General features: G+C 37.5%; 2 protein-coding genes across 4 annotated transcripts; both read left to right on the top strand.

Annotated features, from left to right (window-relative positions):
* The first annotated feature begins 43 nt into the window (after positions 1–43).
* On the top strand, positions 44–7,534 carry glb1 (galactosidase, beta 1). The gene is made up of 16 exons (XM_044114821.1): positions 44–417; positions 839–1,008; positions 2,011–2,161; positions 2,513–2,573; positions 2,660–2,754; positions 3,195–3,375; positions 3,631–3,689; positions 3,774–3,895; positions 4,950–4,990; positions 5,067–5,179; positions 5,255–5,329; positions 5,444–5,533; positions 5,620–5,733; positions 6,120–6,251; positions 6,459–6,698; positions 6,982–7,534. The coding sequence occupies exons 1-16, from the start codon at positions 352–354 to the stop codon at positions 7,234–7,236; spliced, it is 1,965 nt and encodes a 654-aa protein (XP_043970756.1). The 5' UTR covers positions 44–351; the 3' UTR covers positions 7,237–7,534.
* A 1,197-nt stretch (positions 7,535–8,731) lies between these two features.
* Positions 8,732–14,210, top strand: LOC122829910 (claudin domain-containing protein 1-like). 3 transcript variants are annotated; one of them, XM_044114823.1, is made up of 7 exons: positions 8,732–8,821; positions 9,076–9,166; positions 9,981–10,286; positions 11,442–11,516; positions 12,137–12,235; positions 12,507–12,644; positions 13,057–14,210. In XM_044114823.1, exons 3-7 carry the CDS (start codon positions 10,001–10,003, stop codon positions 13,275–13,277), a joined length of 819 nt encoding a protein of 272 aa, XP_043970758.1. In that variant the 5' UTR covers positions 8,732–8,821; positions 9,076–9,166; positions 9,981–10,000; the 3' UTR covers positions 13,278–14,210. The 3 variants fall into 3 exon arrangements, with proteins under 3 accessions (XP_043970758.1, XP_043970760.1, XP_043970759.1); XM_044114824.1 differs by having other exon boundaries at positions 8,791–8,934; XM_044114825.1 differs by lacking the exon at positions 11,442–11,516.
* Positions 14,211–14,669: the final 459 nt, after the last annotated feature.

Below are 14,669 nucleotides of genomic sequence, written 5' to 3'. Positions count from 1 at the left end.
TAGTCAGCGGGCTGGTGGCTTTTTGTCTATGGCTTCACATCTGAAGCCTTACACGCTGTTCTAATGTGTATTGTTTTTTTTTTTCTTGAGTAATGAGGATGTCCTAAATGGACACCGTAGTAAAACACTCTGCAGTGCCATCTACTGGGCAGAAAACATCCGAGATCTTTCATGTGATCAGGCGGTCACATGATTTTTACTTCCGCAACTTGTGATGCCGCTTATTGACATCTCAGTATATTCAGTGGGAAATCGTTGGCTAGATATCTGACTTTGTTGGTGTTTGTGGCTCCTGTTAAGAACTTTTAATAGAGCAACATCACAGCACTTGCTGTGACAGAGGGACTCATCATGTCGGTGCTCCGATTTAACAACGTCTTTCTGCTGCTTATGATGATGATGATGTTTGGACACTCTGTGAGTATTTCTGAGCACCTAGCTAAAGTCTTTAAACTTTCTTTTGAGTTTATATAACAGTTTAAATTGAAATTATCGGATTTCAAGGTTTTTTGGCATCATAATACATAATAAATACATAATTGCTAGATATTTTATTCTAAAAAGATGGATGTAAATAGTGTGTTCCAATTTAAAGGGGTCTAGACTAACTAAAGTTTTAATTCAGATTTTTTATGATTATATTTTTGAACATGTTGGTAAGTCTGCAGTATTCTTTGCTAAAACATTTTAGGTGACTTCAGCTGATAGTCACATGTTTGGCTTCTATATTCCTACAGTCACCTGAGGTGTTATCTCTGGGCTATACACTGGAAACTCTATGGGAAGTACTGCGCATGTCTAGGTGTTCAATGACACATAATGGTGTTTTGACCTGCAGAACGGGAGGGCTCCATCATTCAGCGTGGACTACAAAAACAACTGCTTCCGTAAGGATGGGGAACAATTTCGTTACATATCAGGAAGCATCCACTACAGCAGGATCCCCAGGGCCTACTGGAAAGACCGGCTACTAAAGATGTACATGGCAGGACTGAACGCCATCCAGACGTATGATTCCTCCACACACATAAATACTGTGCTGATCTCTCGTACCACATTTAAAATCAGGAATTATGTGATGCGTCAGTGGTCTCCTAAGAAAGTTGCAGACACTGAACAGATAAGTTATCATTGCATAGTTTTATGAAGCAATATCATATTCACAACTTCTACTTGCTTTTAGCAGATGAAAAGTTGCTTTTAATTTGTCTTCTAATTTGAAATAATGACATTTGATCATGGACAACAAATACTTTGGTCAATAAAAGCAGGATCATATATCATAACATGTTTTAGATTTTTCTCTGCTGCCACACACACGCACACACACACAAATCAAATGAGTGGGGGTTAGCCAGTTTCTCTGCTTTTAATGGCATCTTGAGGAGATGAAGCAGTCATTACAGTTAGGAGTCTTGAAGCACAGACACATCCAAAGCATGCAGGGCATTGGGCCTTGAGGGCCAGGGTTGGAGATTTCTGTTTGAACACATTATTCACCGGACTTGGAAGCATGCTGAATTTTTAATAATATGATAAAAGTTCCTTAGATCAAATGTGACAGAATTATTTCAAAAAGAAAGGTATTTTTATTTAATGTATTATTTATTTATTTATTTATTGGGTGTAAGACATAAATGTGGTGAACTGAGCAACCCCTCGATATATAAGATCTAAGATGATTTTTAGTGAATATTTATTAGTAATCATATGGAATAATTTATTCTCTCTGTTTATTTCAAAACCAGTTTTCACTTAACAGCATATTTTAGATTCATATTAAATTCCTACTGTATGAAAACAATGTGCTGGTTTCTTCTTTTATTGAATCTCATTCTGATTTTGGGTCATTTTGCACTTATTTAGGATACACATAAATAAATAAATAAATAAATAAATATATAAATAAATAAATAAATAAATAAATAAATATATAAACATACATACATACATAAATAAACACACTTTATGAGTTAATTGTTGAACATTAATATTTTCTTATGCTCGCAGCTACATTCCCTGGAACTACCATGAAGAGACTCCTGGCCAGTACAATTTCAGCGGAGACAGAGATGTGGAATTTTTTCTTAAGTTGGCTCAAGACATCGGTCTGTTGGTGATCCTTCGTCCAGGGCCGTACGTATGTGGAGAGTGGGACATGGTGAGGAAAACGTGACCTCAGACCTGCAATCTCATGCTTTATCTGAATGTCACCATTTGAACAAAAAGTCTGAAAAACTGGATCAGTGCTTGGATTTTGTGGTTAAGATTCTTTCGTTTTATTGTTTTCTGTTGGCTTACTTCCCCTTATAGTCATTGTCTGGCTTTTATGTTGTAATCTGATCAAATACAGGAAAAAAAAGTCTTAGCAAAATGGATGTTTTTGCAAGGCAGTGTACCTATAACGAACTGTGTACAATGTGTGAAATCTAAAGCTTGGCAATCTCAGCGCCTGTTGTGGGGATATTGTCCTTGTTGTGTTCCTAATTATTTATGTTATTCTGCCGATTAGGGGGGTCTGCCTGCATGGCTTCTCAAAAAGAAAAACATTGTGCTGCGATCGTCTGACCCTGGTGAGTACAAAACATGCATCTAGTCAGGAATGCATGCAGTATCCTACAGCATGAAACTACAATGCTGTAATTTGCGTCTATTCCAGATTACATTGCAGCTGTGGATAAATGGATGGGGAAGCTGTTACCCATGATGAAGCCTTACCTCTATCAGAACGGAGGTCCTATCATCACTGTACAGGTGAGCCTGGGTGTCTCAATTTGTCTGTCATGCTCGTACCTGACTGGTTTTCATTTTACAGCCCACTTCAAAGTTACTAGTCTGCCCTGGTAAACAAGTAAATGGTAAATAAATTACTGCGGCTCTGGGAGAAAACAGACTTCCTTGTCCTTATGGACTGTGTGTTGATCTTTAGTAGGAGCGTTTATGAAAAAACAAAAACAAAAAAGCAATCAATTCGGGTTGGTTAGGCGGGAAAAAGAGGATTAATGCGTATAGATTGTACGGATGAGCTGAAGAGAGTCCAGGAGAGGACCTGGAAATACGGATGATGGATGTTTTTACTTTTTGATTTAATCAACCAGGTTGCCAACACGTGTGAGGAGTTAGAAATCATCCATTCAAACAAGATTTAGTCTCATAAGATAAGAAAAATATTGACACACAACCTTTATCAACAGGTGGAGAATGAATATGGCAGCTACTTTGCCTGTGACTACAACTACATGCGCCACCTAACCAAACTGTTCAGAGCTCAGCTGGGAGACGAGGTGGTGCTGTTCACCACAGATGGTGCCGGGGTGAATTACCTAAAGTGTGGCTCAATACAAGGCCTCTATGCCACCGTAGACTTTGGTCCCAGTAAGCTTAACAACTGCATGTTACAGTGAATATTCCTTTTCTGTGAATGACTCTCTTTTCAGATAGAATTATGTGATAGAAGCTGGTTTGTGTTATTGTGTACTCTCTAAGATTCCTCAATTTATGTTTGTTTTCTTATTTGTGTGCCTCTGTTGACTCATTGTCACGTTTTAGCTTAGTCAGAAGCAAAGAGGAAGTTACACAAAGACACTTTGTTATTCTATGCCTTATCTCTCTATCTTGTCTCTCTGCTAGAGGCAAACCTAACTGCTACCTTTGCAGCACAGCGACATGCTGAACCTTATGGCCCTTTGGTAAGCATCTCGTCTTACCCTCCGCATGTTGTTACAGTTACCCACATGGCAAAGTGAAAATACTCCTGTTCCTTTGTTTCACAGGTGAACTCTGAGTTTTACACTGGATGGCTGGATCACTGGGGATCCCGTCACTCTGTCGTGTCGTCCGCTGTAGTGACCAAGACCCTCAGCCAGATGCTGGCTATGGGAGCAAATGTTAACCTGTAAGTGAGCAGAAGTTACCAGTGATTAGTTTAGACAAGAAGTCTGTGACTCTGATGTTGCTTATGCCACCTGCTGGCTGAAGTCGTGTAACTTTTCCACTTGTCAAATTTGGTTACTACAAGCATTGAAGCCTTAAAATATGAGATTGTATAGAAAAAAACAACCAATGGTTGTTCAAATATATAAAATTTTAAAACAATCAAAATGATTGTTGAAAGGATGGATAATTCTTATCAAAGCAGCACCATATGTTATGATGCACATATCATCGCATTGTCAGTGTGTGCAGTATTTCATTCACAAGGAACTTTTAGGACACAACATTTGATTGACTATTATATGTCAGGCTTCATGCATTCACTTTCTGTTCATTAGTAAAAAAAAAAATTTTATTATTTGAGTGGACTCTAACTGACCTCAATTCCCACACCTCACGTCTGTTTTTAGTTACTGAGATGCTGAAGCTCACAAAGACAGCTGGGAACATTGTGCTGCAGAAAGAAAAGAGGCAAGGGAGGCTGGGCTTGTAGTCCCAGGCTTAGAGTGTCATTTTCAACAGTAGTTTGGCAGTTTTACATATTTTTCTGATAAAGCTTTTCAGTTGCAAAAGCTGGTGGAAAACATGGGAAAGTTTCACACTTTGATGGAAGACTTAAATTTGAACTCAATGGATCAAAACCAGCAGTTTTCTGATTAGCACCATGGTAGCAAACAACACGCAGATTTGGTCAACAGCATAATCAGATGTACCACATTACAATCAAAACAGAACACATAATGACCAAAAATTGGTCCAATTTGAACACAAATTATGTGTGTATGCGTGTGCGTCTGCGGGTGTGTGTGTATTTATGTATGTGCATCGCATATGTCACGTGATTTGTTGAAGTTGGTGCAAATGTCGAGTCGGTCATTGTCAGACAGACCTTCTATGAAGAAAGTTTATCATTACATCATTAAAATGTGGTCATAATGTTATAATTGTAAAAAAAAAAACATCTAAAGTCAATATTTTAAGTACAAATATATATATTTTTTATTCCTTCCCTGAAGGTACATGTTCATAGGCGGGTCAAACTTTGGCTACTGGAATGGTGAGTGTGACGTAAGAATAATACAACTTTCCTGCATCTTTCCTGAGACACTAAAGGTGTGTTTCAATGCTCTCAGGTGCAAACTCTCCATATGCTGCACAGCCCACAAGCTATGACTACGACGCCCCTCTGTCAGAGGCAGGAGATCTCACAGAGAAATACTTTGCCATCAGAGATGTTATCAGAATGGTATTAACCTGAATACTTTATCATTGTTTTAGATATTTTTCTTTGTGTCACTGTGTCTTTGTCTTCCTTTAATAGTACAGTAAGGTACCGGAGGGGCCGATTCCACCAACAACACCAAAGTATGCCTACGGTTCTGTTAAAATGCAGAAGGTAAGCATTCAGATGACTGTGTTTGATGTAATCACTTACAGGCTGCTGGTTTGTGACCATCTTTTCTGACTTTGCACCAAACTAGCGTTGACTTGCTTGTTTTGTCTCCCGCAGCTCCAGACAGTATTAAGTGCCGTAGAAACGCTGTCATTCTCAGGTCCAGTTAAAAGCACCTATCCTCAGACGTTCACTGACTTAAATCAGGTATCCTCCAGTCTTTTCTCACCACAGTAGTTACAGTTTAGTTTTTTTTCTCCCTATATTCCATGTCTTTTTTTTTTCCTCTCCAGGACTTTGGCTTTGTTCTGTACAGAACGACTCTGCCTGTTAATTGCAGCCAACCCACCCCTCTGTCATCACCTCTGAATGGGGTCCATGATAGAGCCTATGTGTCAGTGAACGGGGTGAGTCACATTATTCATCATCAGATCCTCTGTGCAAAAGCTGTGAATTGTAGCTAATGATTATGAAAGAACTACAGCACACGCAGAACTCCAAAGGAGAGCACAAAATTCTTAATTAACAAAAATGCAGAAAGAGACAGCAGTACATTAATTGGCCTGTTACATTAGATACCAGCTTTTTCAGTGCATTTTGCCTCTGAGTACATGAATTGACAAAGTATGAGGAATCAAAAATAACAAACAATAGACTGAATGATTCACTCTAACTCCACTCAACGGCACTGCAAAACAGAAACAGTAAATATAATTTTCAATTTCAAAATGTCAATTTTTTTTCTCAAGTTTTTGTGATAATTGTACCAATATAACCAAACTTTTTTTCTAAGGTGGCAGTAGGGGTTCTGGAAAGGAACAAGGTCTTGAGTGTGAATGTGACGGGAAATGCTGGAAGTCAGGTGGACATTCTGGTGGAAAACATGGGCCGAATCAACTTTGGAAAAGACATCAATGACTTCAAGGTTTGTTTGTTTGTTTTTTTTTGGCTTTCGAAATATGTTATTGAGGCCTCAAGGTCTAATGTGCTGTCAAATATTAAGCTGTAGCTGACATAAAGTCACAGACACTGCACCAACCTGGGATCACAATGGGCCATCCATACTGAAACTTTTAGAATGATTTAGAAATGTTCAATTTTTTTTTAATCATTTGTTGTTTTCTCAATAAAGGGCCTGGTCTCCAATCTTAATCTGGGACAAACCCCCCTTACCGGCTGGACCATGTACAGTCTTAGCATCGACGAGGCGGTCAGACAGGGCCTCCTCAGAGAACAATCTCCCACACAAAGAGATCCAGATCAGCCTGCGACTCTTTCGCTTCCCGCTTTCTATAATGGAAGCTTCATCATTCCTGATGGTATTCCTGATCTCCCTCAAGACACTTATGTCAAACTGCCAGGCTGGAAGAAGGTGAGTGACCCTAAAATAAGCATTTAGCTTTTAAGCATTGTCACCTACCCATGTATTGATATTCAGCATGTGAGTTTAATTAGATTGTGAAAGTCGATCTTTTTTTAACTTAAGCAATAAGAACATGAGCTGTCACTACCCTTCTACAAATAGTTTCAGATATTAAATGTTTTATTATTGTTTTGTTTATATGGCTAGTTAAACTTTACACTCCAAATCTAATATCTGCTAGGCATCTTTGACTAAAGTGCAGTGCAAACTAAATATTTATTTGTTTCCTTAGGGGCAGATCTGGATTAACGGTTTTAATTTAGGGCGTTACTGGCCCGCTCGAGGCCCTCAGCTGACACTTTTTGTGCCTGCCAGCATCCTGAGCACAGCAGCACCCAACAATGTGACCATCCTGGAGCTGGAAGCAGATCCATGCAGCTCCCAGCCATGCACAATTGAGTTTACAACCACACCGATCATCAATGCAACAGTCCTCTCTGAACCCAAACCACGCTGGAGACTGTTTACTAAAGAGGATCTCCTGTGACAATAAGGGAACTCTCTGTTGCACTTAAGGAATCAGTTTGCACTGCAGGACTCGACATATGAGCCGGGAATCAATGATTGGTTTGTGAAATGAATGAGCATTTGAATTTCTTTTTGCCCGATCTATGTTATGTAAATATAATTTTGTTTTCTGATACTATTTTTCTAACTATGTTTGCGCCACTTGATTGTAACATGTATTCAAAATCTATTCTTGTCCACTCTCAAAGGGATTATAAGCAATGTTAGCTGTGGCATTTCATCATTCAGGGAATATTAAATTTTGTAGATGAAAACCACATCAGGAATATATCTGTTCAGATGTGTAGTCCTAAGACTAAAACCAGTTGCTCTATAGCTTTCAATTAGTCAAATGTCATTTTTGAAGTAGTTATAATATTTGTACAAGATGTGCCTACATCATAAAATAAAAATAAAAACTTGAACTTGTTTCTTCTGAATAGATGTAATGTATAGAATGTATAGAATGAATAGATGTAACTTGTTTCTTTATTTTAATACAACTTAGCTTTTATAAATATTCACGTTATAGGGCAGGCAGATGTATGGCATCAAATTTAAAGACAGGAAAGGTTAGTTTTGGTTTCTACATTACACTCATTCTTTATTTGGGATTCTCACTTCAGTGCTTTTAGTATGGTCTCTAATCATAACCTGTTTTCCACAGGTGTTACATTTGGAATAACTCTAAAATTCTGCACAAAAACAAGCTATTATTTCTTCAGCCATAGTTGGCATTATTTAATTTCATCAGCTACAACAAAGAACCTCTACAGCTATGCAGATTTTCTTAGTACAAGGTTCTTATTACTTTAAGAGAAGCTTTGCAATTCATGCTGTCCTGAGGTTGCTCGTGTTGTTTAAAAATATTGACCTAAAATCCTCCTGACCCCAGCCTAGACAATCCAACTCAACTAAAAGCCATCAATTCTAAAATTATATCAATATTTTCATGGAAATCTGGTTTTATCCTGTAGACAAAGTGGAATATCTTTGTGCAGAATCTTAACTGGAAAAGAAATGTGCTCTTCTACTCCAAATTAAAGAGATTTCTTTAAAATTAAGCCATTAATTTTAACCAACCACATATTTCCTTCATAAAAATAAATCTATAGTTATTTTTTGTTCTTCCTGTAAACTTTATGCAGGGATGTGTTGATTTTTTTATTCATTTTTTATATCTTTATTAATAATGCACCTGATTTCACACTGTATTTTGAGAAAGTAGATTTTAAAGTCAAAAATTCTACCATATTTCTTAAAAATAAGATTTTGTTTCTTGCAAAAGTTTTTGAACACCTTGTAATAGATTTGAAATTGTATCTATATGCAATCTTAAATTCAAACAAAGGGGGGTATTAAATTATTAAATGATTTTTACTGAATACAATATTTGTTTATTGTCCTCTTACTTTTCTACTCTGTTGGTTTCCTAGATTTTCAATACTTTTTCACTGTCTGTAACAAATGCAAAAATTTAAATAAAGTTCTGAAAAAAAAAAAAAAAAAAAAAAAACAAGACCGACGTAACACCGGAGCAGCATCAGGAAAAAGAGGAAGCGGTTGTTAGTATTATGTTTTTGATACATATGAATTTGATAATCCTTTTTTTTTTTTAGTTGAATTATAATGCCGGTGGCTTCTATGTTTGACTGTGGCGACCTAGAAACATAGCTAGGTCTATTCTATTTCTATTTTCTATGTCTTGTGTAGCTGCTAACTGAAACAAGTCCATTAAATTAGCTATTGAACGTCAAAGTTCTTGTCTCCATAGTTGCTGGTATAAAACTGTTAACTGGTTTTTATCTTTGTTTTTCAGTATCCCTCGCCCCAGTGTTCGGGTGATATTTAATCATGACCGAATAAAGTCTCCGAGGTTCGGACACCGACTGAAACACACCCAGCATAAGGTGCTAACATCACACAGCTGTCAGGACGCTGAAGTTAGCGTTTAGTTCTTGAATAAACTGACTTTAAAGATTCAAGTTAAACATTTTTATGCGAAAATATCAATTCGTTGACTAGTAATACTAGTAGTGAATTGCTTTAGCACATTAAACACTTGATGACACTATAATTTGATTAACTTATTCTAATAAAGAAAATAACATTTAAAAAAAAATATTTTTTCCCTTATCTACAAACAGAAGTTTTCCTGGAACGCTAAACCATTCAGACTAATTTAAACTACACTGATGACAGATTAATTAAAGTACAACTTGTAATTTATGAAAACTTAAAAAAAATTACGTTTTTCTCGTAACACAGATACGAGATGTACTTTAGATATTGCAGTATCTGTGTTCAATACCACAAAGGACTGTTTATATTTGCCATAGTACTGTAATCCAACGGTACTATGGCACTGTTGGATATCTGGATAAAACATTGGTAGTCTTTTGATCAGTTTGGTTGACACTAATTCGTTTGTATATTGTCAGTGGCTTAGATACTGAACCTGATACAGTGTGATAGGGACTTTGCATAATCCTGAGGAAATAGTCCAGCTGAAGTTTAACAACACAGTGTTTTGGATTTGGAAGTTGGGTGGATCGGAGGTGATATTCCACATTCGGAATGCAGTCAGATGTCTAATTTAAAGAGTAAAACTGATCCATCACTTCAGAGTTGTGCTGCTGTGGCTGAAGTTGCTCAACAACAAAATATTTATCTATGCAGTCCATTCTTAGTCAAAAATGACATCTCCCTTCCCCCTGCTTGCAGTTTGAACTGTCTGTGAGACCATGGTGGACAATCGCTACGCCACGGCTTTGGTCATCGGCTCAGTCCTCAGTCTGCTGGCCACTGTCTACCTGTCCGTGGCAGTGGGGACTCAGAACTGGTTCCAGTACAGCACCCCGCCTATCAAACAGTGTGTCAACACCACTGTGATCAAAAATGAGTTCCTCACTGGGGAATTTGAGGAGAAGACATACAGCAGCTACCTGTTCAAGTGGAACGGAACCCTGGGTCTGTGGTGGAGGTGTATCCAGGTTCCTCCCTGCACCCATTGGTATTGCTGTCAGCAAGGTATTGTATCTAACCAGCACTAAAACAAGTCACAGAAATGCTAATCTGCAAAGTCTGTTTTATGTTTTTTTTTTTTAATTTGAAAGAAAAATTCAAGTTAGAAAGTGATGTATTTATTTAGTTTCTAATATTTACTTCCTCCTGACCATTTATTCCTCCGCTGGAATCCAGTCGTTCTCCAATCGCTATTGTGTGTGAACGACCAGGAATAATATGGCTACTAACTGGTTTTCATTTTAAGCTTTTACACAAATAATTAGGAAATTAAGAGAAATGCAGCCTTTTAAAAAAAAAAAAAAAAAAAAAAAAAAAAGAAGCAGTGTCCCAACAAGATGTTTTCTTACCTGCTTTGGAAGATGGCCAAGCTAGAATTGATCTAAAAACACTAACACATGTCTGCTTCTAGATATGAACAAAAGTTGACATTGATAAGTCTTTTTATTTAATTTACTGTGGAAGATAGCATGTATAGTTAAATTGAACACACAGATTGAAAACATAATAGATAAAAAAAAAGTGTAACTTTGTACTATGATCTGATGTAACCACACTTTTGTTGACACAATTCACTCCCTGCTCACTATGGCAGATCGTAGTGGCAGCATCATGCTCTGGGGTTTTCACTTCCTTTAGAGTAGAAAACCCTGGACTATCCTTTAAAAACCTGAAGGAAATCCAGTTTCTAGAACTGTACTGTATTGTGAGAAAAAATATCATTTTCCATCCATACATTGCACCTGAGATTGGCATAAAGCTAGAAGATACTATTACATGTAGACATTCTATTATTTCTTTTTATGAGACCAGAAGAATTTGTTAAATTATTTGACAAGTAAGTTATAGTGAGTTAGAGCAGCTGTTTGTGAAGACCCTGCAAATTTGATCTAATACCCTTACTTTCCCTCTCTTCATATTTTCTGATAAATTCACGAAAAATGAATGTGATTGTTGAGAATGTGAACTTGAGGTTGCTGTTTATCTCGTGCATTCAGTGAGGAATGTTGAGGGTCGTGGTGGTCTGAGAGTTTGATCTCACATTGGTAATAGTGGGATTTGCCTTTTACATCGTGTTTAAAAATAAAGAAGCCAAAATAATGAATCTTTAAACAAACCTGATAAGATTATCAAGATTTTAATTAGTGTCTTAATCAACAGGTGATCTTCAGACAGACAATGAAAGTGACAACACAGCACAGCAGAGAAATTGCACTCATCAAAGTGGATGTACAGGTAGTTTACAATATGCCACATTTTGCAGCTTGTGTGTCTAATCTGACTACCAGAGCAATCGCAAAAACTCTCCTTTTTTTTGCAATTTAAAACAATTTTCCTAATTCTATGGCTCCTTCTCAACTTGCAGGCTATCTTGTGTGCTTTTTACCTTCGCATAATCCTTTGAGCTCGATCAAAAATGTAATAATTTCGCCTGAGGTTGGAGCACATGGCTCGACTTCAAACAATGGAGGGTTATAAAAAGTAGGTGGGCTTCTTTTACATGGTAGTGTAGCCATACAGGGAAAAAGGAGGGGCTGCCACGAGACTATGCACCGAACAAGAATAAGTGAGAAAAATTCTGGATTCCATCCCATGGACAGGTAAAACAGTACGCAATAAATAATCTCTGGATTCCTTCCTCAGTGAGAGCGTCGTTGAAGGACAGAACTGCATCTGAATTTTTGGAAATGGATACATTTCATTTCATCTGTTAAAGCTTGAAGAATTGGTGTGTTATTGATCTGCGTAAGGCAGGCTTTCTGTCTCATCCTGTTCTCCAGTCCTGTGTTCCGACCTGCTTTATGTGTTGATCTCAGACGCTTGGGTAGATCTTTGCCCTCTTCCCTTCACTTTAGAACCTAAGACGGAGACTCTCTGTGTGAGCTTCACCCTTCCTCAGCAACTCAGTGCAAAGGTCAAACAGAATGAGAGCGAGGAGGATCTGCTCAGAACATGTGAGTGCAAATCCCAAACGGAGGCAAATTTCACAACCTTATGTACATATATTTTTTTTTTATCTAAATATTTTTTTTCCGCCTTTCTTCCTCTCTCAAGTGAGTCATTGTGTTGGAGTTTTAATTTTATACCCAGCCCTGCCTCAAAGATAAAATAAAAATAAAAAAAAACACTGTTTATTTTTGTTGCAGTTGTTGATTTGTCCTTCAAACTATTTTCAGTGGTTGGTTTAATTTTACAAACCTCTGAGTCCTTTTTCCTTTCGTGCAGATCTGTGGAGGTGCCAGTTTCTGCTGCCCCTGGTGTCTTTGTCTCTGGTGTTTCTCAGTGGTCTGGTAGGGGTCTGTGCCTGCCTGTGCCGCAGCTTCACGCCAACCCTGGTTGTAGGATTGTTCCATTTTATTGCAGGTCAGAGAAATGCATCCTTATACTGTTGATCTCGGGTGTACCCTTTTGTTAAAGTGCTGCATTTTTATCTTAATGTTGAGTCGTGATAGATCATTGTGTAACTCTCTCCAGTCTTCTTCTAGTTGTCGGCCAGCTTTAGGCAATCCTCCACCTGTTTTCCACCCGTCTAACTTCTGTTTCTTTGAATTTTTCACAATGCCTCTTGATTACTTTGGATCAAAGGCTAAAAAAACCTTCCAGTTTTTAACTAGAAATATAATAAGTATAGGCTTTTAGCTGTTTTTTTTTTCCTTGTAATATCGGTATTGAATTTCCACAAAAGAATTTCACTGAAGGTGCCACTAATATGTTTTAGTTCAACTTTTTTCATTAGAATTGAATAGAATTGGCTGTTGTCTCGTCTTGTCGTCAGGTCTCTGCTCTCTGGGAGCCGTCTGCTGTTTTCGGAGCAGCGTATATCTGCTCAACGACAAATACAAAAAGCAGAGAGATGTCGTTGGGTCAGTGGGGTGGTCTCTCTACCTGGCCCTCATCTCCTTCCCCCTGCAGATGATGGCCGCCGCTCTGTTCCTGTGGGCGGCCAGAAGTCACCGCAAACACTACACCCGCATAACCGCATATAGGGTTGCATGAAAGAGAGAGGAATAATATATTTGGCAGCAACCAGTAGGTCTACAACTGTCCTCTTAACAATTTGTGGTTGTAGTTCAATAAAATATTCAGGTCGTAGCTTTTCACTTCCACTGTAGCAGCCTTGCAGTGCAGAAATAGTTCAGGGTATCACTGGTTTAAACGTCAGCTGCAACCAATCCATACGTACTCATAAACATAATGAATTATTTTGTGTGGCTTTATATATCACCTTTGCCTTTTTTTGTTTTTTTTAACCCCATTACTGAGTTGTGTATCATCTTGAGGTTGCATATTTTTAGCTTCTAGAGGTATTTGTGCTATATTTGTTTCTGCTGGTATTTTTATTTTGCCATTTGCCTTCTTTTTGTTGCCAATGCTTTTTCAGCTGCTCACCATATTGTCCTTAAATCGGATGCAACTGTGTAAACTTGCGCTATCTGACTTTTAGATGTGGACTTTTGTGATCCAAATCAAGGTAGTTGTTTCTGTTACTGAAAACATTCTGGTCCACCTTTATTAAACTTTTGTCTTGTTTTTGCATCATTTTTTAAATATCAAGGCTTTGCATGTCATTTGGGTTGACCTTTCCATCATCTGTGGTATTTTTCAAAAAAAATTTTTTATTTTGGTCTGTGGAAAAATGACTAAATGTCATAAAATGCCACAGTCTAAAAGTGAAACCACTCACCTTCTGCTCTCATTGATATTGATGAAATTTGTGTGTATTGATGCAGCATAATTATCAATTTTATTGTGTTGGGTTTTGTAACAAGCTGAATCTATTAGATGCGTTCAGGAAATTCAGTTGCTACTGCCATTGAAATGTTAAAAGCTGTCTGAACAGTTGCTTTCTCGGTTGTTTAATGTTGGTTTTATAGGAGTTTGTCAAATTTTGCAGTTCATCTTCACAATAAACTGCCAAAATATCTCTGATTAGATTAATCTAGGAAGAGCAATTTTTGTCTTCACTTGAGTTTAGGTTTGAACTTTGACTAGTTCATTTCCACACATTTTTGCTCTTTAATCTGAACCATTCTATTTTATTCCTGGCTGTATGTTTAGGAATAATATTGCTGGAAGTTGTAGCTCTGCTCCAATTTGAAATCTTTTGCAGCCTCTAGCAGATTTTCATCCAGAAAGGCCCTGTATTTAATTCAATCCGTCTTAGCTTTTGACTGGGAGTTTGTCATTGTAACCTGACAAAATGTGAAATGTTTGAGGGTAATAATACTTTTGCAGTACAAAGTAGCAGAGTGAACAACTCCAGTAATTGTTTTACTTGGCTAATTATTTCACTGATTTGCACAGTGGCCATACTCTCATTTCTTCAACCAACATGATATTTTTCAGAAAAACATTTTTCATCAAGCAAAAAAAAAAAAAGACTAACAT

Source organism: Gambusia affinis, linkage group LG04 (genome assembly GCF_019740435.1).
Source record: "Gambusia affinis linkage group LG04, SWU_Gaff_1.0, whole genome shotgun sequence".
In the NCBI taxonomy this organism is placed as follows: Eukaryota; Metazoa; Chordata; class Actinopteri; order Cyprinodontiformes; family Poeciliidae; genus Gambusia; species Gambusia affinis.
The sequence above is the reverse complement of the archived record's forward strand: the minus strand, read 5'-3'. Positions and strand labels throughout refer to the sequence as shown.

What these genes read in the sequence shown, in the direction of transcription:
- glb1 (XM_044114821.1), top strand. Translation starts at nt 352, where the DNA reads ATGTCGGTGCTCCGATTTAACAACGTCTTTCTGCTGCTTATGATGATG. An exon ending in CTGAACCTTATGGCCCTTTG is followed by an intron (nt 3,690 to 3,773) that starts GTAAGCATCTCG and finishes TTTGTTTCACAG; the next exon opens with GTGAACTCTGAGTTTTACAC. An exon ending in ATGGGAGCAAATGTTAACCT is followed by an intron (nt 3,896 to 4,949) that starts GTAAGTGAGCAG and finishes CCTTCCCTGAAG; the next exon opens with GTACATGTTCATAGGCGGGT.
- LOC122829910 (XM_044114823.1), top strand. Translation starts at nt 10,001, where the DNA reads ATGGTGGACAATCGCTACGCCACGGCTTTGGTCATCGGCTCAGTCCTC. An exon ending in TCATCAAAGTGGATGTACAG is followed by an intron (nt 11,517 to 12,136) that starts GTAGTTTACAAT and finishes CCTTCACTTTAG; the next exon opens with AACCTAAGACGGAGACTCTC. An exon ending in ATTGTTCCATTTTATTGCAG is followed by an intron (nt 12,645 to 13,056) that starts GTCAGAGAAATG and finishes TCTTGTCGTCAG; the next exon opens with GTCTCTGCTCTCTGGGAGCC.